The following is a 27257-nucleotide window of genomic DNA, read 5'->3' on the forward strand; positions in this document are numbered from 1 at the left end:
GGAAAAGAGCAGTTCAGCCGTTCAGCCGATGCTCACTGTTCACACAGTTCTCTACATATTCATGCAAAGGCTCGCTGTCCATATGGAGTCGGACAAGCTGCTACACCATTTTGAAGGGACCATTCTCAAGGGCGCATTCGGTAATCATTTCAAGGGTTGGTGGATCTTTCCGCACCCGGCGTATGTGTTCGGATTCGGATCATTTCAAGGGTTGGTGGACCTTCCCGCACCCGGCGTATGTGTTCGGATTCGGATGTAGGTACCGGGCCAATGGAAGTGCAAATTGATCGCGGCTGTTTAGATCTTCTCTCGCCCATGATGAGCGGTTGCGGAAGTACCCACCTTACATTTTCCCACCAGATGCCAGTACACCCAGTACACCCAGCATAACAACTACAAAAATCACCACGCTGACAAAGAACAGAACACTACACGTTCAAACGACGATCCTAGCATAGTTTTGAACGTGGTTTTGAACATGTTTTGAAAGCTCCGCGCAATTATGCCGCTCGCGCTGCCCTTTGTGGCCAACTCAGAAACTACAGTCCGCACTGTTTAAAAACATATGTTCAAAACAAGCTCACAAATTATTTTTTCTACAAAATAAGCTCAAATAATTCTGTGCACTACAGTTTTAACCCTCCCCCCCCCCCCCCCCCCCCCCGCAGTGGCTTTTGCCTTGCGTATGCTTGCGTGACGTCTTGTGACGTCATAATAATAACAAGGCTGTCTTGTGCCCCGCGTGGGGCGAGACGCTGCCTTGAATGGTTATTTCCATGGTTATTTTGGTTGAATGATTATTTTGCGTGTTACTGCTACGTTTGCGGGTCAAGTTCTTAGGGAAGCAAGAACTCTCGTGCTCGCGCAGCTTAGCCAGGCTTAGCCCCGCAATCGAGCGGCCGTGGCAGTGGAGAAACGTGCGCTTGCCGAGAAACGGCGGGTCCCACCCGGCCGCCGGACGCAATGGGTGTTTCAATCCATCTTTCATTGACTCACTTTGAACGAGAAAACGACGAAGATGACGGAGAGTGGTTTGATTGAGCTGTGGACGCGTACGAGTTTAGTTTTTTTTTTTTTTTTCTCTCCCGGCAGTGTATGTGTCGACCGTTTTGGGTAATTCGGTACCAAGTGACTGTGCTTAGCCGTACCACTTGCTAACAAGGAGTGTTCTAGCTGTGCTTGAAACGTAGTTGTTGCATCATAAGTGACCGTTCTAGCAACATTTTGGCTACGAGGTTAAATGCTGCACATGTCATTGCTGCCACCTTCATCACTGCTTCAGTTTGTCGCTCATTTTAATTGTTACAGACTGCCGCGATGATTGGTCATCTTTGTTAATGCCCTTTATTTACCACCCGATGCGACTGAAATAGTCACCTTGCAGATGCCTAGAGATTGTTCTCACATAGACCCGTGTCTGCCCAATTTGCTTTTCAATTTTCTTTCCAAACTGGAGCATTTGTGACAAATGTGCCGCCAGTTTCACCTTTCTTTTTTTGTATTCTTTGAGATGTCGGCCTTTTGTGTGTGTGTGAACCGTCCATCAGCCATGTTGTGTGTTGACCAGACCCTTTCCCCTCGGAAACACCACGTTTTTCACCTACCGAGTTGACTAATGCTGACTAGTTGACTATTAGAGTCCACACTAACAAGGAATAAAAAAGCTAAAGTTTTGAAGGCTGACGTGGCTCAAAAACAGACTGTAAATTAGTGGTGTCATTGTAGTAGTTGTTAGGGTTGCTGCAATTGGTATATGGGGTTATCTGACCTACCACCTGCTAAAGATAAATTGGGGCTGCAGAGTTTGCTAACCAATCATTTAATCTCCTGAAAGACTGTTGTAACACAGCCAACAATAGGACCTGGACTACTTTGCTTCTTAAAGTTCCCTGGGCAGACAACAGCTTTGTGTTCACGGATTCCTGGCCTGACTACAGCGGACGGAACTTTGCCTGGCTCATTTGTTAATGCTGAATCGAGGGCATGATTTATTCTGGTAGGCTCCGAAAAATTAGTTGCGTATCTGCTTGCTTCACTCCAAATGTCGTCAAGAGGCAGTTGTCTTTTTTCGCTCTTCCTCTCTAACCCCTGATGCTATTCCCTCCCCTCTTGCACCTCTTGGGACAAGTTGAACACAGATTTGTTCAATGCAATTCAAATTTCCCGCCTTCACAGTTCCCACACCCATATGTTGGAAACTGTGCCTCTTTATTTCTTGTTTCATGCTCTGCCTGGAGCGCAAGCTCTGTTCCAATCGTGCTTGCTTTTACCTCACTCGTGCTATAGTCTCTCTTTGCCTTATATACATTAAAAGGCAAAGAGAGACTATAGCACGAGAAATGGGTTGTTTTTTCTCTTGGTAAAAAAAAAAACAGCGACCTATAGTGTATTCCTCCTGTATTCCATGGTGTAAACTTACCGTTTAAGTACTTCCATTTTGCCTCAGATGTGCCTGGATCTTCCTTTGGGATAAATAATGAGGACATGCATGACTTTGGCCAGCAAATTCAGTTGCTTGGAACGGTTTTGCCATGGTGTACTTCTTTTTGACGAATAGTTGGCCAGAAGGCCGAGTCGAGGGAGAGACAGATAGACCAAAATTTTCATGCTTAGGTAGCCTAAGATAGACTGTCCTCTATAAAATCTCAGTGCTGATACAGTCGCTGTGTTCTTCTGCAGAAGGGCTCCGTTTTTAACTGCAGAGCTGTTCTATTGCTGGCGCTGATGATGTTTTCTACTGGTATCGTGTCATGCTATCTCTGAAGCAAGTTCTCTGCAGTGCAAAAACTGGTTCCCAGTAGAGAAAAAAAAATAAAAAATTAAAACACGTCCTAAGGCCATCATATTTTTATACGACTGCTCATATTGCCCCTGGAAGAATGTTGTTGCAGCAGTGCACCTGTGTTTAGAGGTAAAGCCGACTTCAAGGGAATTGGTGTAAGCTTGGTCTGGCTTTTCCACATTGTGTGTTGTGCAGTGAAGCATTGCTATCTTGGGAGGGAGTGTGATTAGGGAAAATGGCTCTGACGCTTGTGTTGTTGAAAGTGTTCCGAAACAAACGAGTAAAATACATTAGAACAGAACTGCAGAAACAAGCAAAAATTTGTGACCGCAACTAAATGCAATGCTGTCGAAGCTACTATGGGATATGTTCTACATGTCAGCTTGGGGAAGTTAGCCGTTACAACGTGGTATTTAGGCCTCTTAATGAAATTTTCGTTTGTTTCTGAACTTCTCTTCATGTGGATTTGACTCATTTCGAAACAAATCTCCTGAGTTAAGGACATGTACCGACAAAGACTGGTAAGACGAGTTTCATATACTTGTCATAACTAGTTTACGGTGAAGTTCGAGAGAGTTGCTTTGTGCTGTCAATACATGGCCTTGTACAGAGGGAGTATGGTTATAAAAAAACCGCCATAACTGTGGTTTTACCAGAACATGCGGAAACAAAATTATGTGAGAATTAGCCGCTAAGACTACTCTAACGTTACGCAACGCAGCTTCGCTGGTGATCCTTCTTCACAGAGTAGAAAGGCGCTGAAATTTTCCCCCTCTTTCTCAGTTGCAGGCTCTTCCCCCTCGCCAGATGGCCTCACAGTGCAGCACGACCCCAGGGCAGGCCGCCGGATCCTGCACTGCCAGCAGTGCAGCTTCACGACACCGCACTCGAGCAACCTCAAGATCCACCAGCGCATCCATACGGGCGAGCGCCCGCACCAGTGCAGCTACTGCGGCAAGGCGTTTGTGCAGAAGAGCAACCTGGTCGCCCACGTGCGCATCCACACGGGCGAGCGCCCGTACCAGTGCCACCTGTGCTCCAGCGCCTTCGCCCAGAAGGCCAACTTGGTGGGCCACCTTCGCAGCCACGCGACCTGGCGCTCCTCCCGCTGACTCTTCTGCCCCGGAGCCTTCACTTTGCATCTCCAGCAAAGAACGAAGAGAGGGAAGTGCGCAGTCATTACCAGTGGCGCAGCAGGAGAGCAGGATAAGGGCCGAGTCGTGTGTGTGCGCGCATGACCGGGGCAAAGCAAGCGCCTTGTGGATCGTTACACCGCTCTTTTATGCAGCATGCCAACATGTGGGCAATGGTTAAGGCTTGGGTGAGTTGGTGCATAATTACAAACAGGGGAACAGCGCAACACAGACGAAACACAAGAAGAAAGTGTCAACCATCAGCGCTGACTTACAATTGAGAGCGCTGACTTACAATTGTCAGTTGTAAGTCAGCGCTTGTGGTTGTCACTTTGTTCTTGTGTTTCGTCTGTGTTGCGCTGTTCCCCTGTTTGTAACCAAAAGGTGGGAGGCTTAAACCTTTGCGGTCCGCTGTTGGATTCAAGGTTAAATTTCTCAGTCTTTCTAACTGCGATGCGCCCACATTATTTGTATACGTGATGCACCATCTCTTGAGGGATAAGTGAACTTTGTTAAAGTTTTCTTCTTTTTTTGCACTAGGGTGCAGCACAATGTTGAGCACGCGTCTTCGGGATTCCAGGGCGTTTTCACGTGCACGCTGTTCGCCGAGAAGCATGGCTGCTTTCTTATCACGTTCGTTTCACAGTGGTGCACTTAGCGAAAGTGACGTTGACTTCTGTGAGGAAGAGAATTGTGTGCCTCCATCAGTTAGTGGTGACAGTGATTCGACAGAAGCGAGTGGCGAAGACCACGACTGCGGTGGAAACAGCGCCACGCTGATCATTAACTTTGTGAGCTACACATTTTGTCGGAAGGAAATAAAGTGGTGGCGATAGACTTTTCTTCTAGCACCTAGAGGTTTCCATTGTCAATAGTTTTATTTGGAGGCACACACAGCTGCAGAATCACGCGGAGAAAGGGCAGTACTGCCGCAACCTCATCCCACAGCTGGTAGGTGACGTGAGGGCTCGAGCCAAAAAGTGGGGCCTATCTGCATGTATGCAGCGTGAGGAAAGGGTAATATTTGGGACAAGCCATTTGATCTACAATCTCCCAGGCCGAAGCAGCAAGGACTCTGCTCTTTGTAGCGATAGAAAAACAGGAGGAGGGGAGATGTAATAGTCTGCAAAACCTGCAGTAACAACCTAGGCGTGCACGCAGGAGCATGCTTCGAACGGTTTCACACGCTGCTCAAATATCGGTAAAAGAGTTTTAAACAGAATGCAAGAGAACAAATAAATATCCTGTGAGTCTTTCTCGCAGAGTTAGTGTTTTTTGCTTCGCGGTCCCAGAAACTGCCAAAACGGTTGTGGACTGGAACAGCTGGAAAGTGAGTAAATGAGTAAAAGTTCTGGACTGCAAAGGATTAAAGAGAGAGCTGCTGCCTCAAGAGAAAATTTTGTCGTTGCATCGTGGCAACACCTGCCAGGTGTCAATTGCTCCTTGTTAGTGCTGAAAGTGTATACTTGTAGGTGCGAACTGTGGAGACAGTGTTGGTCCCAAGCGGCCACCGTACAGTGCCCATTTGAACACGTGCTGCAGCATTGTGGACAGATACTACAAGCAAAAAGATGCACTTTTGTTGGGAAGGGCAGTCACAATGTGTCACCTTCGATAGAAATGCCTACAAATACATATAAGTTGCATTTACTCCTCTCATGCAATTTTCTAACGTGATGGTGCTTTCCCTTAGTAAACAGTTGCCAATGTCCTGTGTGCTTCCTGCAAAAGGAATGTTAAGGGGCAGCTCGAAACATCGAGAAAGAAAATAAATGCAGAAACATTCAGTGACGGTTTGTTTGTTTGTTTCTACCCTCTCGCAAATGTATTGCACAAGCAAGAGCTGTGCGTAATGAACAAAAAAAAAAAACATTAGTGCCTTTCCATTGTGAAGAAGGATGATGTACAATGGTGGACGCAGTCCACGGAGTGCACGAAACAAAACGCATTTGTTTGTAATTTGTGATTGAGCATACTTTCTAGTCAATTGGCTGAATGAAACTTGGAAGAACCCAAGCTTTATCCTTGCGGACAAACGTAGACCTGTCTTTTTCCCTCCCGCGTTCTAGGCATCTTGTGTAATATACTGACCCAGCCCTGACATATCTGAGTGAGATATTTGGCAGCCATTGTTCGCCGCCGCCCGCCCAGTTATTGTTCGTCACACGAGCAACATTGCTGTTCATATTTGTGGATGTGAGAAAGGGAAAAAAATTAGCATTATTCCGAAAAAAGAAGTGCAAAACAATTGTCTGGTAGGAGCCTAGAGTGCAGAGCAGAAGTAGAACACGTGATAGGCTGCAGCCTCAAGGTGCAGTTGGCCACTTCTGGTAGTGGCAAACACCAGCCACCCAAAATCCAGCTTGGGTGGATAGCTGCTTTTTTTTTTGCTAGTGGCTGCCCAGCCATCATTAGCCATTTCTTTGTCGGATTTTCTCTGTAGGGAGATTGGCCTTCGCACTCCACGCCCAAAAAGGGGGGTGCTTAGAGTGAAAGCCCATCTGATCATATAGGTTCCAAGGGAAAATTTCCTGATTCGTCATCCCTGTCGTCCCCACATCGTAGCCTCATCATCCGGGTGAATATTGATGCTCGCTACCGTAACAAGAGTCACTGTGGGTGGAAACTGCGCCAGACCATGGCGTCCTGTGTCCGCCGCCATCATCTTCTGATTAGTGTGTAGTTGAACATGTGCTGCAGCTTTGCAGTTCGAAGCAAGAAAGAAGACGCGTCACTTTTTAGCAAGTGGGAATCACGATATTCCGTAATTCATGAAATTCCGTAATCCTACTTTTTAATTTCAAAGTTTTATTGAAAATGATGCTGAAAGTGTCTCGAAGACAACGGAGTAATCACTACGCGCGACAGCAATTTCACACATGTATTTGTCATTGGCAGCTGCTAGTGTCTTCGTATTGCTTAAAAACGTGGAAATCAGTTGTAAAAACTTCCTAACCAGTTTACCAGATTGAATTTTTGAATGCATAAACCATATTCTAAGTTTTCTAGACAATTTACATGCATATTTCTCGTATGAATGCCTTGTTGCTGCCCTCATACCGTCCTTGCCCACCAAATTGCTGACATTGTTCATGACGACACCGGCTAGTCATCAAGGCCAAATTTAACGAATTGCTAGCGTGCGTGCTATCTGTACACGAACAAACACAGAATTATGAGGACATTTTGCGATGTAGTGAATGTTAGCACTTGAGCCACTAGATCTAGTTACCACTATTGTGGGAACACTAAACATGTTCTCTCACTATCTTCGTCATCATTTCCTCTTTATGCCTTTTTCTTCTTTTGTGTTTGCACTCCTCGCACACCATTTGTTGGGACAGTGCCGTATTATTGCAGGTTTCACTGAATGGTGCTAGTATTTTGTACCGAGCAAAGCAGATATTTTGCAGAAACGTCCTTTGTTATTCGCCCAATTGCTACTTCTATAATTAGCCTGGTAAGATAACTAATCTATGCTCAGTACATGTGTTTAGAGCTCATTTCCATGTCGGTGGTCACAGCGTATTCACTGGACCCATGTTGTGTCAGCTAAAGCCATTGGATTGCCATAGGGCTGGGGATGTGTGCTGCGCTCTCGATTTGAAGGCCTGGTTTCGATTCCCACTTAGATGAAAACTTGTCCAATCTTTTTCTTGCTCAATTACTTTACCTTGTATATGGCAGGTTCTCCGAGAGATTTGGCACAATCTGTGCATTCTTTCCCCCATTTTTTTTTTTGTGTGTGTGCAGCCTCTCTGCCATGACGATGCCTGTTTTTTGACCTAGCACTTTAACTCATGCCTTCGCTCTAGGATTCACTAGTGACAAACAAGGACATACTCAAAATTTTGAAGGGTTGTGCAGAGCGGATCGCATGGTACCAGCGGAGATGCTTCCTCCTCTTTCGTGTTTCTTCTTTCCCAGTGTCTAGAGTGCCGTCCGACGACACTCTAGACTCTAGAGTCTAGACACTAAGCACTCTAGGGTCTAGACAGTAGACTGTAGACACTTTAGGGTGGTGTCCCGACGGCACTCTAGCTCAGAGCTGGAGGCATGGCTAGAGTGCCATCCGACGACATTCGAATACTGAGGACTAGGCTAGCACCGCCCAAAGCGTCTCTTGGTGTGGTGTAGAGGTTCAGTCTTTGCTTCTGAATTCCAATTGCCGATGGTTAGAGACTGGCTTTTGCCTCTTTTTCTTTTTTTCACCTTTAAATTGAACTATAATTTATATGGCTTAGGTTAGGTTTTGGTGTTTTAAATGATTGCTTTCGTTTCGTTAGGTCATTTTATGTTAGTTTAGATTAAATTACCTTGCCTTACATTCGGTAGAGCGATGTAGTGCCAGACTCAGAATTCTTTTTTTTTGACAAAATGCTGGTGGACGTCGATATAGGGGAGTGCTCATAGTACCATTGGACGGCACTCTAGACACAGCCTTGTTCTTTCCTTTTTCGCATTCCACTTTTTGCGGTGGAAGCGCTCTCAGTGTTTCCCCCTCTCCCTTCGTTGCAGGCTTCTCCTCCTCTCCCCGCTCCACGGGTGGTGGCCACACAGTGCAGCTGGATCACCGACTGCTGGGCTGCCCGCAGTGCAGCTTCAAAACACCGCTCCAGTGCCGAATGAAGGTGCACCAGCGCATCCACTCGGGCGAGCGGCCGCACCAGTGCCACCTGTGCCCCAGTGCCTTCGCCCAGAAGGGCAACCTGGTCGCCCACCTGCGCAGCCACACGGGCGAGAAGCCCTTCGGCTGCCGGTTCTGCCCCGAGGCCTTCGCCCACCGCATCCAACAGAAGAGGCACGAGAAGAAGCACAGCCGCCGGGTGTGTGTGTGCATGAACGCTGCCCCCGTGTGACTGGAAGGGAGCCTGGACTGTTACGCAGCAAGTGATGTATACGGTACGCCAAGAGATGCGGGGCTCTTAAAGAGGGCCCATTACTTTAATTTTATTTTTTTATTGTGGATTGAAACTTGGCTTCTAGCGAAAACGTTCGAGTTCATCATCACGTTCAAGCCTAACCAGCTGGGTGGCGACTGCAGCGCGGAAAGTGTGATTGTAGGTGAGGCCCGCAGCAGGTTGCGGCAGCTACCTACATTAGCTGCGAGTGGATTGTGACAAGGCCCGGCCCAGTAGCGTGTAGGGTGGTGTTTGGACTAATCATCCGAGCACAGTCACCTGCGCTGCAACATTGCCTTGCTCCGTCCGTTATCAACATGGCGCAGAGCAGAGCGATGAAGTTCTTGAGCCGACGAAGAGTTGAAGCAACATTTATATACATCATGTACAAGGGTAACAAAGGCGTTGCATGGCTCGCACAAAGGCGACAGCACGTCTGCACTCGGTGCCTCTGAAAAGTGCCGCCCTCGCCTTGCTTCCGGGCTGGTTTTATACCACCCGGGGGTCTTTTTCAGCCGTGAACGGTTTGAATCGCTCCAATCAGGACTCTTGCTGGCCGAAGTTTGAATCCGACGAATAGAGGCAAAGCGGTTGCGTCAGCCGAGCTGCCACGACGGGGAAAGGGAAGGCGACTCAGCGGTGCCGTCTCCAGGAATGTCGCTGCACGTCTACCACAGGCGTCCAAAGCATGATTCGGCCCAGCGTTGAGAAGGGGAAAGGAGAGGCGACTCTGCGGCACCTTCAAGTTGGGGCATGTCTGCCGCGGGCAGTTTGGGCCGGGTGCTCAGGCACAACAGTGGCTACTTGACCACATGCTGGAGCTTTGCAGCCCAACACAAGGAACACATGTTGAAGAGGGCGATTGACAGTATGTCACGATTTGTGCATGTGCAAGTGTGCGTACTGTGGGTATGCCTGGTATGTATTTTCTCACCATGATTCTGCCTTTTGTTGGTAGAGAACACCGTGTTCTCCTTGTACAGGCAGTTTTAAGGTGCAGCCAGAAAGGGGCAGAGAATGGAGAAACAATAGAGTTAAACTGATGCTAACTACCTGCCGGCGTTTGTTTCCGCAATTGGGGAAATGTAATGAAGAAATGAGCGCAAACTATAATGGACAAACAGTTTGGAGCTGTCCGGCCCCCTCCCCCCTTCCCTTTTTTTCTGTGTGGTTGCTTCCATTTTCGAGAGGTCTCCGAAATGCCAACAATAAATTTTACTGGGTAGTTAGCATCAGTTTGCATCTGTGTTGAGCAAGGTCCTGGAGTAAGAACAAGACAGGAGAGGAAACGGTGCTTCCTATTGCGGCCAGATAACGTCACACCTTAGCTTAGCCGAGGTTAAGCTAGCGGCATGTGTCGTGGGAAAAGAAACTGCACGGCCGCCCCGACCAGCATTTCGCTGCGCAGCTCCGGAATGAACTGTGGCTGCTATCATTTTGCCCATCAGGTGCCGCTGCCCTCTCCTTCACCGTTGCAGCTACGAAGTCTTTTAGTCCACTTTGGTTTTAAGTGCAGAGCACTTTAGGGGCTCGCCTTGTTATTGTAGCTCGCTCGCTGGATCCAAGTAGAGCCACACGGCGTTGCGTCGTGGCGGCTGTCGTCGCGGTGTAACCCACGGAGGCTTCGAAAGCGAAGCGGTTTATATATTCATAACTGTTAGAAACTCGTAAACTGCTGGTGCTTGTCATGCATCTCCCATTGTTTAGCGCAAAGAAAACTGCAGGTACATCTGACGCAAAATATACGTAATTAGCCAACGCAGCGCCCGCGTTCATTTAGTTAGGAATGCTCGTTGGGTTGGTTTTTGCGATATTAAGCGAAAAAAAAAGTGGCTGTGCAATGCCGGCAAGTGTGGGAGGAAAAGCAAGCGCAAAAAGGACAGAACTCCCGCTGGCGAAGTTTCAGGCGGGGGCACGCGAGCGTTGCGGAGGCGGGAAATTTGAATTCAATGAGTGGTAGCAGTGAGCGGATAACGGCGCTACAGCCCATTATGGCGAATCACTGCTTCATTGTGACATTATCTGGTTGCCTGCCGCAATGGGCCGTTTCCCCTGCTATATACATTCTTGCTTTGTGGACAAAGTGTAGCAGGAATTGGAAAATGAAGCTGGTCGGGGAACCAAAAGAGGAAAAGGATTTACTGGCATGTAGCCAACACCGGGTGCTCCATACTGGACTGCGCAGAGTGAGGCACGAAGGGGGGAAACGTCACAAAGGTAATTTCTGACAATGGTAAGAAACGTGTTTCAGAGGAGTATGACAACGGTAATTTTTACGCATTTCAGGCCACGGGAAGATGTCCAGGGAGAAATGTGGAAACAGTTAAGAGCCCCTGTACGTCTCTGGTTGTTACTAAGTCCATCCTGCAGCTGAACCCATCGGCGCATGTAGACCACCCCCTGAACTTTAGCTAGTTTCCACATTTCCAAGGGTGTCAATTGATAAACTAGCACCATTACTCCAACTTAGCTGGCTGTTTTCTTCCTTGTGAAGTGTGCATACCAAAGCTGCAATAAATATTCTGTCATCCACCTTGTCTAAGATATTTCCGTCAAACGTTCTTGATACCAACATTGCCGCACGCCATCTGTATGCACAAAGGCGCGCACATTTGTTACCCTGCGACCAAGGGAGAGATTGGCTAGAGTTGGCATACGGCTGTCCTACATCCAATTTGATAGGCCTGGAGCTTACAACGGTTTCTACCTCGATAAGCACCGTAGCCAGTTCTTCAAACACAAGCTTGGCTCTTCCCAATACCTTTTTGAGTGTTCACTTAATAGCTCTGACCAGACACACCCACCAGCCACTGACCACGAGACATTAAAGACGAATTTCCAGCTGATCCCAACGTTACTTCAGTGCACGGCGATTCCTTGGTTGGAGGGCAGCCCATATACTACCTTCAAGCCGACCAAGGCTTTCGTAAATGTTCAGGCATTGACTGAGTACAAAACCTGGGGGAAATTAACCTCTCCGGGCAACATTTATGTTGCCAAAAGGTCAGCAAGAAGGCTTCTGATGTCACTGAAGAGACTAACTCCAGGTGGAGAGCTTGTGATGTGCTGCATGTACGTAAAGAGAATAGATCATTTTTGGTGATAGTACGAATCAGGAGAAGCTCAACGGAGTCAACTCTTCAACCTCAAAGGCGTTTGTTGACATTAAATGGTCGCTTGCAAGCTTTGTCAGCAGCAAGAACTTCTCGGGGCTTGACTCTGAACTATTTGTGCAGGAGTACCCTATACCACCTGCTTTACCAACTAAGTTGCTCAATAAATTTAGTACTTACTCTCTGAGCTGTGCCTTCATGCCTGTCTTGGCTCCATGCAGAACTTTAGAGTGGGCTCTAGCCACTAGCAGGCTCGAAAATCTGCGACTTACTGGCTATACTATTGACTTCTTCAGTATGTTGCCAGCCGCAACCCATGTCAAGCGTCTCACCTACTAATGTTAAGATCACCTGCGCTTGAACTGCCAAGAGCCTCTGCAGCCTCTTTTTTTGCCTACAGGTAAAAAAGTTTCTGAAACCAATTATTATTGCTACCTCCCTGTTGCCTGAAACCTCAATCTCGGTTTTCTATGTAGCGCCACTTAGTATCTTCCATGCTGGAAGGAGATGTTTTTCACAATGTTGCGTACCATTGCGATCTGTGAAGTAGCTCTGCTCGGTAGATGTATAGATCTTATGTTTTCAACATCCAGGAGAGATTGAAGGATCTGGTAATGTTTTGTTACACTGACCCTCAAAACGCAGACCATTGTATGCCAAAGGCTTGTTTTTGTAGTCGCGTCAAATGGTTTTTGTCAGACCTCGCCAATTGGCCCAGTCATTATCCATATCTGGTGCAATGCAATAGGGACGCTTGTGCGTCCAGGAGATGATCACATAAGGGTGAAGCAGCTCATCAGCAATGTCTTTTCCTGATCTCTGGCTTGTCACGATAAAGGACAAAACCGCTGCTGGCTCCTCAATATTTTGGGGAGATGTGCGGTATTTCCGTGGTTTTGAAAATTAAAAACTTCCATATCAGAAAATTGGCTTCTCAGTCAAAGCTTGGCAGACTAATGCCTCTCAGTTAGGTGACGTTTGAGCGATATGTATGAACCCAATGCATTCGACGTGAAGGTGCTTGCAACGCTCTTAGGTCACAAATGTTTGCTGGCTGCCACCCTCGAATATTCCTCTTAAATAGCAGCAGGCATTGCCGCCAGCTGCACCTTCCTGGCTTGTTTCGTCATGCGGGTTTGGACTTCCTTTAAGGTCCAAGGGTGCGTTCATTGCTCTTGATCGGGCTGCACATGCTTGATGCTGGTGTACCGGAACATATATAGTGCAAGCAATCCTTCGGCGGCAGTCTTGGGCTCAGTGTACTTTCATCATGCACCAGAAGCATTGCCTACCCTTTAAAAAAACTTTTTTTCCTCTCTAAACAAGACTTGAGGCAACATTCGGACATGCCTCACCAGACCTAGCTGAATTGCTGTAAGGCACGCACAACACAGATTTGAGGTCGTTAATGTTTGGCTAAACTTTTGACTGTTCGATCTTGTTGTGAAGCATGGGGACACGGTCGATCTCATTTACACTGCTAGTATGAGACCACTCCTGATAGAACGAAGTCCAACGAAATGTACGGTTTTTTGTTCGATGAAGAGTGACTAGTTTTGCGTATGTCAGATGGTTGCACCTTGGCTAGGGTGGAGGCTCGGTACTGGGTGAAACTCTAGCAGTTCCAAACTGGATGGCGAGTTCAGCTTCGGTACAAAGTTCACGGTATGGGAATCTTTGTGGTAGACGAGGGAAGAACCACTTTCGAAAAGAGCCAGGAATATAGGCTCTGAATAGGCATGTACTTGTTAACAAAGATCTTCCCATAACGTACGGGTGTGATAGAAATCTTGCAGGGGTGACATCTTGGTAACATTTTTTGGCTTTCTTGCAGCAGTTGAGATGCAGGGCTGAGGCCCTGCCTCTCAACTACGTGTTACTTCCGTGAGAACCCGTTCAAGGAAAGGTGGCATTTAAAGTGCTACGGCGTGTCCACGCGGATTTCCTGTGCACGGACCCTTAATTTGTGTCGCGGTACTTGGTCAATACCAAAAGATGAGAGAGGTCAGTATGAGATAATCTGGTGGATGGGAAAATTTGTTGAGGGAGATTTTCTGAGCTTTTCTGTGAGGAAATTACTGGAGTAGGTTAAAATAGACGTGACCAGTGCAGTTGAGGGCGCGTATGATAGCATGCACTAATTCAGATTCTAATGGCCCTGCGGCTTGTTGGTCGGAAATCATAAACACGGATTACGTTTGCAGTGCCAGGCTGGTTCAATGTTGTTGTTCTACAGACTAGTGTTAGTGTAAATACCGGTCTCTCAATATAAACGAGATGAATGGAACTTTTAGAGGCGTTGAGTTTGGCGGGATCATGGAGGAAAAAAAAGTTAGGAGACGGCATGACGTCACGCAGCTAGCCTTCGCAAGCCCAGGTCCGTTGAAGCCGCTCCCTCCGCCGTTTCCCTTTCTCAAGCCGCCGCAGTCGGCCCTCCAAGGTCGGGTGGGCCGGCGGCGGCGGCGGTCTCCGACTCCGGGGCATCTCTCGTGTTTCGTCGGCGGTAGCTGTTCACCGTCCTTCCTGCATTTGTCTGCTCGGCGATCTCATGCCCGTGTGCGGGCAGGAGTGCCGCGTACGTGCGGAAGACAAAAGCCGTGGGAAAAAAAACCAAAAAACCAACATATACCAGGCTTCGCGACAACGGGCCGCAGAGCAGTTTCGAGCAGACGAAATTGAAGAGCGCGGCGGCCCATACAGAGGCGGTGCGGTGGGGTCACGTGGTGCAGTGACGCCTGGGCCGACTTCGATTTTACTTTCACGTTTCTCCGGCGGCGCCGTCTCCTAACTTTTTCTTCCTCCATGGGCGGGATAATGGGTTTTGGCTTTGGTACTGGCCGACATGCTATGGCTCACGCATAGAATTTTATACTGATGCATTTGTTCGGAATTACTATTACGTGTTCGTACGATCGTGGCATTATAAAAAAGCGTATCGCATTTTTATTAAGGAGTTAGCCTTTTTGGTTCGTAGCGCTCTCTGTGCCACTAAAACGCACTGGAGCCTTTTTGGTTTGGAAAGTCGTATCACGATGACATCAACTATGGCGGCGCCCATGTCTTTTATGATTAGTTTTGACCATTTGACAACTCGTGAAGTTTCACACTAATATATAGTAGCAACTCGCTCCTGATTTCTTTTTTTGTGTGCGGGGTTTGCTGGTCGAGTACCGTTGAAATGAAAAGTCGCTGGTTTGCGCAGCGCAGCGCCGAAGATGCATGCGCTTTGTGAAAATAACGGCGTGTCAAACCTGGCCGCCGCGGCATTCTGTGCTCCATTGGCTTACTGCGAACGAGAAAACAACGAGGATAATGGAGATCGGTTTGAGTGAGTTGTAGACGCGTACGAATTAAGTTGCTTTCGCTCCCGGCGCTGTATGTGCCGACCGTTCGGGTCATTCGGTAACGCGCTAGTGAACTGATGAGCGCAGTTAGCCAATGCACTGCTATGGTCGCGCAGTTATTACACCCTATTACTGGCGATCTCTCCAGCGCCTTTTGCGATCTAGAAGCCCGAGAAAGCGACAATGGTCTCTGTTGACCGTCAAGCCCCCAAAGACAAACACAAAACGCACATCCCATACAGGGCTGCTTGCTGTAATTGTCAAAAGCAGAAAGAATATCGAGGTGTCGTGAAAGCAGGCCTGGCCAGCTAAGCTGCTTGTAGAATATGCTTTGCGACTTCGCAAAACTGAAGCGGCTTGTCAAGTCGTGCTTCATATTTGCAGGCATCAGTCTCGCCAGCGAACTCCTGATCTGCTGGGACGAAAAGATCGTGCTGAAGATGCCCACCGACTGCATTGTGACACGGCCGTGATCTTCAAGTTCATTATTCACGACGGAGCAATCGAATCGTCTCCTCCTCGCGGTCACCTCTAGTCCAACCAAGTGACTGAGCTTAACCATATTGCCTGCTAACAATGAAGTTTCCGGCTGTGCTTGGAATGTAGTTGTTGCATCACAAGTGACCGTTCTAGGAACATTCTGGCTGCGAGGTTAACTGCTGCGCATATCATTGCTGCCACCTTCATCACTGCTTCAGTTTACACTCATTTGTTACAGACTGCTGTATTTTTTCCTGTTGTGGCTCATCCTTGTTTAATTCCCTTTATTTGCCACCTGATGATGCTTTGGTCGTCACCTTTCAGATGGCTGATGTGCTCAGCTGTTGCTAACTGGAAATGTTTAGGCAAAGCACTTCGGTGGTGTATGAACAATGCCATATGTCAATGAAAATTCTTTGTTGGTATGACGCTTTATCAAGTGTGTTGTAAAAATTGTATCTTTAAATTTATAAGCTAGGTTTTAAACCTTTATGGTTGTTTGACATGCATTTTCAATGAGCAAGGCTAGGTCAAAAGGGCTGTCTTTTTTTTTGCCCCCCCCCCCCTTCCCTTCCCCTCCCCAGCCCGTCGATTTGCTGATATTGACCATGGCGACATACTGGCAGGCCGTCAGGGCTAAATTATGAGGACATAGCGAGCAAACACAAAATTATGAGGACACCTTATAATGTTTGTGAAACTTGAGCGCAAACTGAGATAGGGACGAGAAGGGAAACGGGGAAGAGAAAGCGCTGGTGTCGTTTCCCCTTCTCGTCCCTGTCTCAGTTTGCGCCTAAGTTTCACTTCGTAGATGTTCACCAACTAGCTCGTCTCTCCACTTTACTTGAATGTGCCATTGCCGAGCATGTTTATCATTTCGCCCTTTTGCACCATCTCTTTTTCCTTATACATACTTCTTGCCAGTGTCTGTAGGGACAGCACTCTTTGATTGCAGGTTTCAGCAGATGCTGCATGATTGCACTGTAGTTCCACACCGAGCAAAGCGGGCATTTTGCAGAAACACGCATTGTCACTCGCTTGATTGCTAGCTGCATAGTCAGCATGCTTGAACTATAAATTCTGGCCTAGGTACATGTCCCTACTGTGTGTTTTCAAGTCAAAGGACACAACGCATCCACTGTGTGCACGTGTCGTCAGCCAGAGCCATTGAGCCACTGTGGTGTTGGGGATGCCTGCTTGTCTCGCATTTCAGAGGTTACAGTTTTGATTGATGAGAGGTTACAATTTTCTTTTCGACTACAATGCTCTACTTTGTTTGCCGGGGCTTTTGTGTGAAATATGGTGCCAATTTCACCCGGTTTTGTATTCTTTGAAATGTCGACCTTTCCTGCTTGTGCGAACTGTCCATGAGCCATGTTGTGTGCTATCTCTTTTCTCCTCAGCGACACCACATTTTTCACCAACCTAGTTGACTAATGCTTTCGTATTAAATGTCCACAGTAATGGGAAAAAAAAAAGAAACAGTAAAGTTTTGAAGGCTGACAAAGCAGGAAGGGAGATTGCAACTATAGTATGTCATCACTGTGGTAGTCGGTCGGCTTGCCGTGATGGTCGGTGCACAGGGTTTTCTGTTCTGCCCCCTGCTAAAAATAAATTTTGACCACAGTGTTCGCAAAACAATCATTTAATAACGTGGAAGACAGTTCATAATGCAACCAACAATGGGTCCTGTATCAGTTTGCTTCAGTGTCCGTTTAAGTTATTTGGACAGACATCAGCTTTGTGCACACTGATTCTCGACATTACAGCCGTGGACAGAACTTTGGTTCATTTCTTAAAGGCAAATCGAGCACACACTTTTTTGTGGTAGGCTCCAACAAATTGACCCTGTATCTGCTTGCTTCACTGCAAACGTCGTCAAAAGACGAGTAGTCTTTTTCCCCTACCACGCAACTCCTTTTCCACTCCCATTCCTCATGGTATTCCCACCGCTCTTGTGATGAGTTGAACAGAGGTCTGTTCAATGCAATTCCAATTTCCCGCCTTTGAACTGCTTGCACCGATCTGTTGGGAGAGCGTGCATCCTCTTCTTTATCTGTTGTTTCTTTCTCTGCCCAGAAAAGCGTGAACATGAGCTCTGTTCGTTTTGTGCTTGCTTTTACCTCGCTCATGCCAAGTCTCTCTTTGGCTTTTAATAGGTTGCTTTTTTTCTGTTGATATCATAAAACCAACCAACGGTTTATTTTTAAGACCTGTTGGTTATTTTGCCTCAAACCTGCCTGAAGCTTCCATTGGGATAAATAATGAGGACATGCATGAATTCGGCCAGCAGATTCAGTCGTGGAACGGTTCTGCCACGGCATACTTCTTTTTGGCGAATGGTTTCATCTTTTGGCCACAAGGCTGCATTGCGGGACAGACAGAGAGACAGACCAATATTTTTGCATTTATGTAGCCCAAGAAAGACTATCATCTTTGAAACTTTGCTGCTGGCACACTTGGCCCCCACGTTTGTTTAGTGCAAAGGTTCCAGTTTGCGCTTTCTCTTCTCCCCGTTGCAGGCCCTTCCCCCTCACTGGTTCGCCGCAGGCGGAAGCGCGGTGCCCCGCCAAGTCACCTGCTGCTGCGCTGCCAGCAGTGCGGCTTCACGACATCGCGCCCGAGCCACCTGAAGAGGCACCAGCGTGTCCACACGGGCGAGCGCCCCCACCAGTGCAGCCAGTGCGGCAAGGCCTTCACGCAGAAGGGCCACCTGTTTGACCACCTGCGCATCCACACGGGAGAGCGGCCCTTCCGCTGCCACCTGTGCCCCGCGGCATTCGCCCAGAAGACCACGCTGGCCAGCCATGTGCGCAGACACTCGGCCAAGTGTTGATTCCGGTGACTCTTCTGGCGCAGTCTTCGGACGCTGTCTCCTACAGAGGATGCACGAGGATCAAGTGCACTGCCACCACCAGTAGTGCAGCAGGGGAGGGGCCCAGCTCAGTTGAACCCCCCCCCCCCCCCCAATTCCTGTTTAGAAGGGCCATGAAGATAAATACAACTTCGTTTTTATACAAAAGATTTGGCATTTTATATTGCCATCAATCCTTGTCTGGCAGCCAACAATGCTTTGTTCACTGAGGAGCTACCTAATTTAAGCCACAATTTCAATTCTCCCACTGCATCGTGTGTTTCATGACATTGGCAATGACGTATTCAGGGCAGGCACCTAAAACTGAAGTTAGTATGTTGACTAAGGCTGCCGTTAACGGCACAAAATGTTTTTTTGTTACCCCGGTACCTTTCGCTTGCCTAGATAGTGCGATGATGCCGCCAGAAGACTGAACTCGTTTTTTTTTTTCACCCTTTCGATGTCACTGACGTACCGGTATGTTTTCGCATTTCCCCTCCGCAGTGTTACTGACGTGCCGGTACGTACCATTGTGCATTCAAAAATTGGCGTCATAGCGCAAAGCGGGCGCACCTGGACTGTTCTCGCCATCTGTCGAATCTTTCTGTATTTTCACTCGCTAGCTCTCTGTGACGGTATATTGAAAAGTTTGGAGCGACTGCGCCCACCCTTCGTTGCTGGGGGGCTTGGTCGCTCCGCGTGCTGTACTCTGTTGGGATGAATGACCATGCAGCACACGTGCGATTACGGGTGCAAGGGTTGTTGTGCCATCTGCAACAGGTTTCTAGGTTTTTTTATTCTGTTCCCGCATCTGCTACAGCACGCTGGGTTCTAGCCACCTTAGTCAGGTTAGCCCAGCGTGCCATAACTCCTAACATAACTCAATCGTGGCTTTCTCTGACTCATTTCTGTGCATTGTGCGGGCTGTTGAAAGTGCTCCCTCCATGCGCTCAGTTGCTTTCAGATAACTGACCGCACGGGGCCTTCGACTGCGGACAGGAGCAATGGTTCTTCGATTGCGATCTGAACACAGCTTGCATTTGGAGAGTTTCTCATCCGAGGAAGGGGTGCGAGTTCCACAGCGTCGGCTTCTGATGTTGAAACGGTGGGGTCGCTGTCCCGGAAGCGTGTGCACGGCAAACTGAAAATATCTGGAAGAAAGGTGGTTTCTTACCCACACTATTTCCTTTTGACGCGTTACGTTCCGGTTGCTATCATGGTCAAATAAATCACTAACGTTCCCCTCCCCTCATATTCCGGAAACCCAGCCGGCACTGGGGGTGTGTCACGGCCAGAAACACCCGACAGTGAAAGGGTTAAAGGGAAGCTTTCTTTGTCTGATGGTGGTGTCGTAATTAATACCTACTGCAGGAAAGCCAACTTTACACGATGGAAAGGCACAGAAGATGATGCCGAAACAAAAAAGAAAAACGCCTACTGTGGTCAAAATCAAACCTAGGGCCCTTAACGTTGTAAAGACGACGTTTATCTGTACCCGCCACGCCTCCACGGCTGAAGCAGTTTGGATTTTGTAAGCATCTACTCCTACCCTTACCTACACAAACTTCCAAATAAATCTAATTCAAACAAAACACAAGCACCCGCTGGCTTAATTTCGTGCAGAAAAAGTGTTGCGTTTCAACCGTCTTTTTTTGTTAGATAAAACCGACTTTGATATTTTAAGAGCGAAGCTCTTTGGCAGATCGTAATTTTTCATGTCTGCAGTTAAAAATACCAAGAAATTGCCAAGCGCGCGTGAGCGCTGGTCTCGCAGTAACCGCCCGGCAGTTAACAAAACCAAGAAAATGCCCAGCGCCCGTGTGTGCGTGCCTCGCGAAAACTGCCCAGCGTCCTCTGCGCATGTTTGTCAAGCCAAGCATGCTCACTTAGGGAGATTGTCCAACATTGCAGCGATTGCCTGGAAAGTAAAAAAAAAAGCAAGAAAATGCGGAGCGCTCATGTGTGCGTACCTCACGGTGACCACCCCGCGTCATTGGTGCACGTTTCCAAGCCAAGCATACCCTCTTGGAAAATTGGCCAAGATTGGCCAAAAAAAAAAAAAAAAGCTCCGGCATTTGCCATTATCGTGGCAATACTGGCTCGAAACGAGAGAGAGACAGGAGTGAACGCCCCCCCATGGTGATGTCCAGTGTTTATCACTTCAAAAAAAAAAAATGAAGCAAGCTCCCACATTTAGCAACCATGATAAAGTAAAGGTCATTGCGGCAACAGCGAAGAATCAAATTGGCTGCAATCCCAGACTTAACCATCGTGAAGATTGCATACAGCTTCGCTACCTTCAAGTCTTACGCGTTACTCTGAGCTTCCTTCATTTTTTGTGGTAAAGTTGCACGTGATTGTTTAAACAGTTGGGCCTAGATCGGTGTCAGAAAATAATGAAACTGCAGTACGAGGCACTTTCTGACCAGCGTTGCACCCGGCTTATCGTTACGGTTGACAGTAATCGGTTCATGCAGCATTGGGTATGCTCGACAGACGCGCTCACTTATTGTCGCTTATTCCAGTTGGCTAGTGTTGCGAGAGACAAGCCCAACGTGCCCAACGGCTGCGCAGCATCGGCCGGCACAGTGTGCGCCGTTCGCACTAGTGCTCCTGTGTACATGTTCATTGGTAACTTCCTTTGTTTAGTCCACCATCTTTACTGCTATAAAAAGATGTGCTCTCAGTTTAAGCATAAATGGCTCATTCTGCAAGCTTACAATAACTCTTTAACCCTTTCGCTGTCACTGACGTACCGGTACGTTCTCCATTGTGCGTTCGAAAATTTGCCGGGCGCGCCTGGACTGTTCGCGTTATCTGTCGAATCTTTCTAGTAGCTCGTATTTTCACTCACTAGCTGTCTACACCTGTATACTGAAGAGTATGGAGGGACTACGCCCGCCCTTCATTGCTGGAGGGGCTTGGTCGCTCCGAGTGCTGTACTCTGTCGGGGTGAGTGACCATGCGGCACGCGTGCGATTACGGGTGCAAGGGTCGTTGTGCCATTCGCAATGGGTGGCACAACGGGTAGCACAAGTTTTTTTTTATTATTATTATTCTATTCCCGCATCTGCTATGGCGCGCCGGATTAGCGGTTAGCCCAGCGCACCATTGCCTCTCTAATATACCGAAACATGACTAAATCACGGCTTTCGCTCGCTCATTCCTGAGCGTTGTGTGGGCTGCTGAAAGTGCTCCCTCCATGCGGGCGGTTACTTTCGGATTCCAATCCGAATACGAGCCGAGCTCGGATTCGCATTCTGAGAGTTTCTCATCCGAGGAAGGGGTGCGAGTTCCGCAGTGTCAGATTCTGATGTTGGAACGGTGGGGTTGTCCTGGAAGCGTGCACGGCAAACTGAAAATACCTGGAAGAAAGGAGATTTCTCACCCACGCTCTTTCCTTTCAACACGTTACGTTCCGGACGCTATCATAGTCAAATAAATCACCACGTTCCTTCCCTCGTATTTTGCAAACCAAGCCGACACTGGGGGTGCGTCATGGCCAGAAACACCTGACAGGGAAAGGGTTAATTTGTGTTGGAGTTTGTCGGCCTCGGCCAATTGCAACGAGATGCCCAATGTACGACACAAGTTCAGTGTGGAAAAGTAACTGCTAAGTCACATGGCTATTCTCTGTGTTCCTCATTATGCACGCCATTTTAGCGAAGTTTGCATTAAAAGTGGTCAGTGTTATTCTGATGAGGCAAGTATCGAAAACAAAACGCATTTTGTCTGTATGGCCCCTTTAAAAGATCCCCAAATCTTTCGTTTCCACCTCCATATCTTCATGCTATGTTTTCTCTGCGTTACCTGAACTTCAGCAAGCTCGCTTCTCCAAAAACATCCGAGCTGCGCCGTTGCATCATGGGGAAATGTACAGGTCCTGAAGTGAGCACTCTTGAAGATATAAATTTGTGGTTTAATACAGCTTCTTCTAATATTCAAACAATTTGTCGCATTTTTTCCGGTAAACCTAGTTTTGCACTATTTTGGTTTATGGAAGTGCGCGCAGTCATGCTTGGGGCTTGCTAAGCTACCCTGTCTGACATGCAGGGATGTGCACACAAAACTGGAAAAAAACCACACATTGGAGTTTACTGTGGATTGGGCTGGTTCAAAAACGACACCAGGCACATGCATTCTCTTCCGAGTTTCTCATGTAGCTTCTCCTGTATTCTTCCGACGACAAAGACACGACACTTTCTTCACTGGGAGGATTGTGCGCTGTTGACAGTTGTCTCTTTTGCAGGGAAATTATGTCCTCGGACTGCTGCTCAGCCATGCGTGAAAGAAGGCGTGTGCTCTTTTTAAGAATGTGTGCCTGTATTTATTCCTCATTGCTAGGAGCCACACGAACGTAAAATATCACCATATCGATATGCGAGGTTGTGTTTGGTGACAACTTCATGCGGGCCGCTTTTGGATGCGATGGCGGGTCGGATTTCTTTGGTTACGACAGCAGGCTGAGTTCCCTACTGCTTGTGGTATGTTTGAAAATTGCAGTCAACCTTAACTGAATGAACGCCATATTGATTTTTCAGGTTTAAAAATTTGGTGTCAATAATGAAATTGTAACAGTGATCATGGTGCAAAAATGAATGTTTTAACTTCATTTTACCGCATACTTTGAAGGTGAGAAGCAGTGCTACTCACTATCATCCAGATAACCAGATGACTGAACGTGTTATCTAAACCGAACTTCGTGAACACTGCAGAGATTCTCGGTACAGTGGAACTAGTAGAGCAGCCATGGTGGCCTCAGTTACATCAAACACTTTTTCCCCCGAGTTTTCTGAACAGTTTTTTTGTCATTAGTGTTGTTGTTTGACGGGGTGTCTGTACGCTTTGCGAGATTCACCATTCCATTTCTGGACTGAACACACTGTTCTATGTTATCTCCTACAACAATGCCCCCTGGGCGATTGTAGTAATATGAATAAGTAAATAAATAATAGAAGGCCACAGAGGTGGAGGCAGGAACAGCTCAATGAGGCGACGTTACGCGAGCTTGGTTATAAAGAGCCTGTTGAACTGAGCGTCTGCTTGGTGAGGGATGCATTTTTGGAAGAAGTGGTATGGCAAGAAAGTGTAGAATTTTTAAGTAGCCATGAACTTTGCAGCTTTTAGCAGTAAGAGCGATATCGGAAGAGAGTTCATTCAAGCGCTAGATGTGTCGTCCTTGACCAAACTGCGATTCTGAAATTTTCAAATCCTCCCGGGTAAAAGACTGCCGAGCCAGCAAGAAAGACGTTGGCTCATCTGCATTCCCAGGCAACGCCAATGCACCGTCAGGCCTGGGCAGAGCGTCTCGCCTCGCACCAACAGAGACACCCTCTCCCCTTTCGTGCCGGTTCTTTCCCCTTCCACCAATGCTACCGCATTTGCAAAGGAAAGGCTCTCAGTGTTGCTCCCCCCTCCCTGTTGCAGGCTCCTCCTCATCTCTCTCCATGGGTGGCCACAGGGATCAGCATGGCCACCAGCCGAGCCGTCAGCTGCTGCACTGTGAGCAGTGCAGCTTCAAGGCAATGAAACTGGTCGATCTGAAGAGGCACTGGCGCACGCACACGGGCGAGCGTCCCTTCCAGTGCAGCCACTGTGGCAAGGCCTTCATGCGGAAGGACCACCTGGACGTCCACCTGCGCACGCACACGGGCAAGCGCCCCTACCCTTGCCACCTGTGCCCCAAGGCATTCACCCAGCAGTGCCACCTGGTCAACCACGTGCGCAGCCACCTGTGCAAGACGCCCTTCCACTGCCACCTCTGCCCCGAAACCTTCGCAAGCCGCAATCAGCAAACGATGCACGAAGAGGAGCACAACACCTGCCAGTAGTGCAGCTGGAGGGGATGAGATGGGCCCAAACACTCGCTCCGACGAGATCGAAGGGAAGTGAGCTTTCTTTTTGCGGATCGTTATAGAGAAGAGTTGTGCAGCACGCCAAGTGGTGGGGAGCCCAGGGAGAGAGCCCGTTCCGTCCTACAATGACCCCTGGCTCTGAGCAAGGATTTCCACGTTTTTCACCACATCGTCGCCTCACCAGCCAAGTGACTATTGCTCCGTGCTAGTGCGGGAAGTGTGATTGTGGGTGGGAACTGTGGCAGACGGCGGCATCTCGTGAAGGGGGCTGGCCCATTAGCGCTACGTGCCTACTTGAAGCCATTCTTACAGCTCTGCAGAAAGGCACGAGCAACAAGGTGGAATCTGTGATGGGTCACGAATCATACACATATAAGCTCATGCTTCTGTCACTCGTGTAATTTCTCACCGGGATGGTGTTTTCTGTCAGTAAACGGCAGTTGACGTCTAGTACTTGTTTTGTGTGGTCTTTGTACAGATACCTTTCGGAACAAGTTAAGAATGGCAATAGCTCGTGTACTGTATCACTCTGCCTAAGCGACGGACGTGGATGTCAACTGGGCACGCACGTTTTGAAAAGAGATTGCTATGAATGTGTGATATTGTCTGTCTTTTCTCACGTAGTGTGTTCGTCATCGCTGCAGAAATTTATAAGCATATTAAGTGCAACAAATCACAGAAATGCCTCATGTTATGTTCAAAATATTCCGAGTAACGCACTACTTGCGCCGTGTGGAATAACATCCAGCTGCGGTGATGAGGCACAGCGGCAACTTCCGTTGCCATTCTTAAGATGTACTCGAGTATAGAAACATTAAGAGAGGGAGGGAACACAACAGGCACAATTTGACATGAACTACCTGATGAGGTTTTTTGAATGAGAGCAAACTATAGTAAAAATCCCGAGGAGGCAAGGGGTCATGACATTTTCATTGTGGATACCAAACACTGGATTTATATATCCAGATAGTCATTTATATATCCATATAGTCATGTTCCCCCCACACTGCTCCCTAGGGTTTGTTTCCTTGTCAGAAGCAAACTAACGTGCCCAGTTGGCATTGGAGTGTGTCTTGTATGTCAGTATATTCTCAAAAAGTTCCAAGTATCCTGTGAGATTTCTTTTTTTTTTTTGAGTGGTATTGTTAGCCATGTTGTGTGCAATCTTGGCAGTGACAATGCATGATTTTTGATCTCTCGTGCTAACTAATTCTGTCGCACTGAAGAGCCAATATAATAACAAGCAAGAAAAAAGTCAAAATTTTAGAGGTTGGCATAGCACCTTAATATGCTGCAAATTAGTAGGTTGTCGTAGCAGTTGGTGAGGCCGCCGTGTTCAGCGTTCTCTTCTGCTGCCCAGTATGTATGAATTGAGACACCATACGTTTGCTATACAGCCAAATATTTGATTGCATGGAGTAAACTTAATTAACAGTGCAGCCACAAGTAGAACACGGAGTTTACATCACTTTTCGTAATTTATTTTGCTCAAATTAATTTACGTTTGCACCTTCAGTTCATTGGGTAGACAGCAGCTTCATGATTGCTGATTCCTGGTATGACTGCCGTGAACGAAACTTTATCTGGCTCTGTTAAATGAAAATTTAGGGCACAATTTTTGTTGGTAGGCCCCAGCACTGTCTGCCTAAGTACAAATAGGTTCATGATATTCACTGCAGCAGCATTCAGCCGACCAGTTGTGCCAGGAAAACAGGCTGCCGGTGCAGTGAACGTCGTAAGGTTTGGTTTTTCAGCCATAGCAATATGGTTCGTCGTGACTGTTCCTAGCTTACTCCTCAGCTCCGAGATGGCTTTGATTGATTGGTTGTAGGGTTTAATGTGCCAATGCAACACAGGCGATGAGGTGCACCGTAGTGGAGGGCTCTGGATTAATTCTGACCCCCTGGGGATCTTTTAACGTGCGTCGAAATCTTGAACACATGCCCATTTTTGCTTTTTGCCTCCATCAGAAAAGCGGCCGCCGCAGCCAGGAATTGAACCCGCGTCCTCGTGCTCAGCAACGAGGACGCGGCTTTCACAACTGCTTTCACAACTGCTCTTTGTGGCAGATAGTACTATGCATACCAGTAATATTTTCCCATTCTTAAATTTCCCATGACACCGTACTGCTTCGTATGGCACCCACGGAGACTCGAACATGGCGTCTAGGATTTTTCATCCCAGACACCATGTCTAGGATGGTATCAAAGCCTTTACAACCAAGTTTAGGATGTGGCAGATATTTGAAAATTGCTTTAGAAGTCACTTTCACATTTCATTGAATGCTTAAAAAAATGTCCCGTTAATTTATTTTCCAAGTCTCAATTATCCAATGTTTCAACTTTGCTTGGCTTCCACTTGCTTCACTTGATCTGTGTTGGGTCAAGAAGAACGTTTCAGTGGCATGCACGTCGCGCCTTTGCAAATCTCAGTTTCGGGTGGACTTATTGTTGATCGAATTTGATTGTAACTAGTTACGGGAGATTATTTGCTCAGCCATTTCACCAAGCCTTCGCTAATTCCCCTTCGTTGCTACGCGCAGATATGAATTAGTATCCACTGCAGAGCACACCCAAGTGGAGCAACTTAATGTGTGTGAGCACAGTACAAATGTGCAAGTGCAGCCAGGCGTTGCCACATTGTCTTGTGCAAACACCCTGTGGATGGCACCGCACCTCCAGAGATTAATATTTCATTCACTCACATTGTAGGCATTCACCGAGCAGCATTCCACAAAAGCACAGTACAGTTGAACCTTGTTATAATGAAGTAGCATCGGCACAGCAAACAAGTTC

General features: G+C 47.6%; 3 protein-coding genes across 4 annotated transcripts in view; all 3 read left to right on the forward strand.

Moving 5' to 3' along the window:
• The first annotated feature begins 729 nt into the window (after positions 1-729).
• Positions 730-3894, forward strand: LOC144179116 (uncharacterized). 2 transcript variants are annotated; one of them, XM_077707344.1, is made up of 2 exons: positions 730-1058; positions 3566-3894. In XM_077707344.1, the coding sequence occupies exons 1-2, from the start codon at positions 1019-1021 to the stop codon at positions 3892-3894; spliced, it is 369 nt and encodes a 122-aa protein (XP_077563470.1). In that variant the 5' UTR covers positions 730-1018. The 2 variants fall into 2 exon arrangements, with proteins under 2 accessions (XP_077563470.1, XP_077563471.1); XM_077707345.1 differs by having other exon boundaries at positions 730-1052.
• A 51-nt stretch (positions 3895-3945) lies between these two features.
• The window catches only part of LOC144179850 (uncharacterized), a 34144-nt gene continuing 10832 nt past the window's right edge, over positions 3946-27257 (forward strand). Inside the window, exons 1-4 of the mRNA XM_077708278.1 lie at positions 3946-4081; positions 8434-8772; positions 18276-18582; positions 19112-19127. Of these exons, the coding sequence (XP_077564404.1) occupies positions 4072-4081; positions 8434-8772; positions 18276-18582; positions 19112-19127 (672 nt within the window). The 5' untranslated portion in view covers positions 3946-4071. The remainder of the gene's footprint in view (positions 4082-8433; positions 8773-18275; positions 18583-19111; positions 19128-27257) is intronic.
• LOC144179110 (uncharacterized) lies at positions 18587-26144 on the forward strand. Its single transcript, XM_077707338.1, has one exon. The coding sequence runs from the start codon at positions 23977-23979 to the stop codon at positions 24436-24438; it is 462 nt and encodes a 153-aa protein (XP_077563464.1). The 5' UTR covers positions 18587-23976; the 3' UTR covers positions 24439-26144.

The sequence above is a fragment of the Haemaphysalis longicornis genome, unplaced genomic scaffold, assembly GCF_048455015.1.
Source record: "Haemaphysalis longicornis isolate Haplotype H1 unplaced genomic scaffold, Haemaphysalis longicornis Haplotype H1 scaffold_4, whole genome shotgun sequence".
NCBI classification, from domain to species: Eukaryota; Metazoa; Arthropoda; class Arachnida; order Ixodida; family Ixodidae; genus Haemaphysalis; species Haemaphysalis longicornis.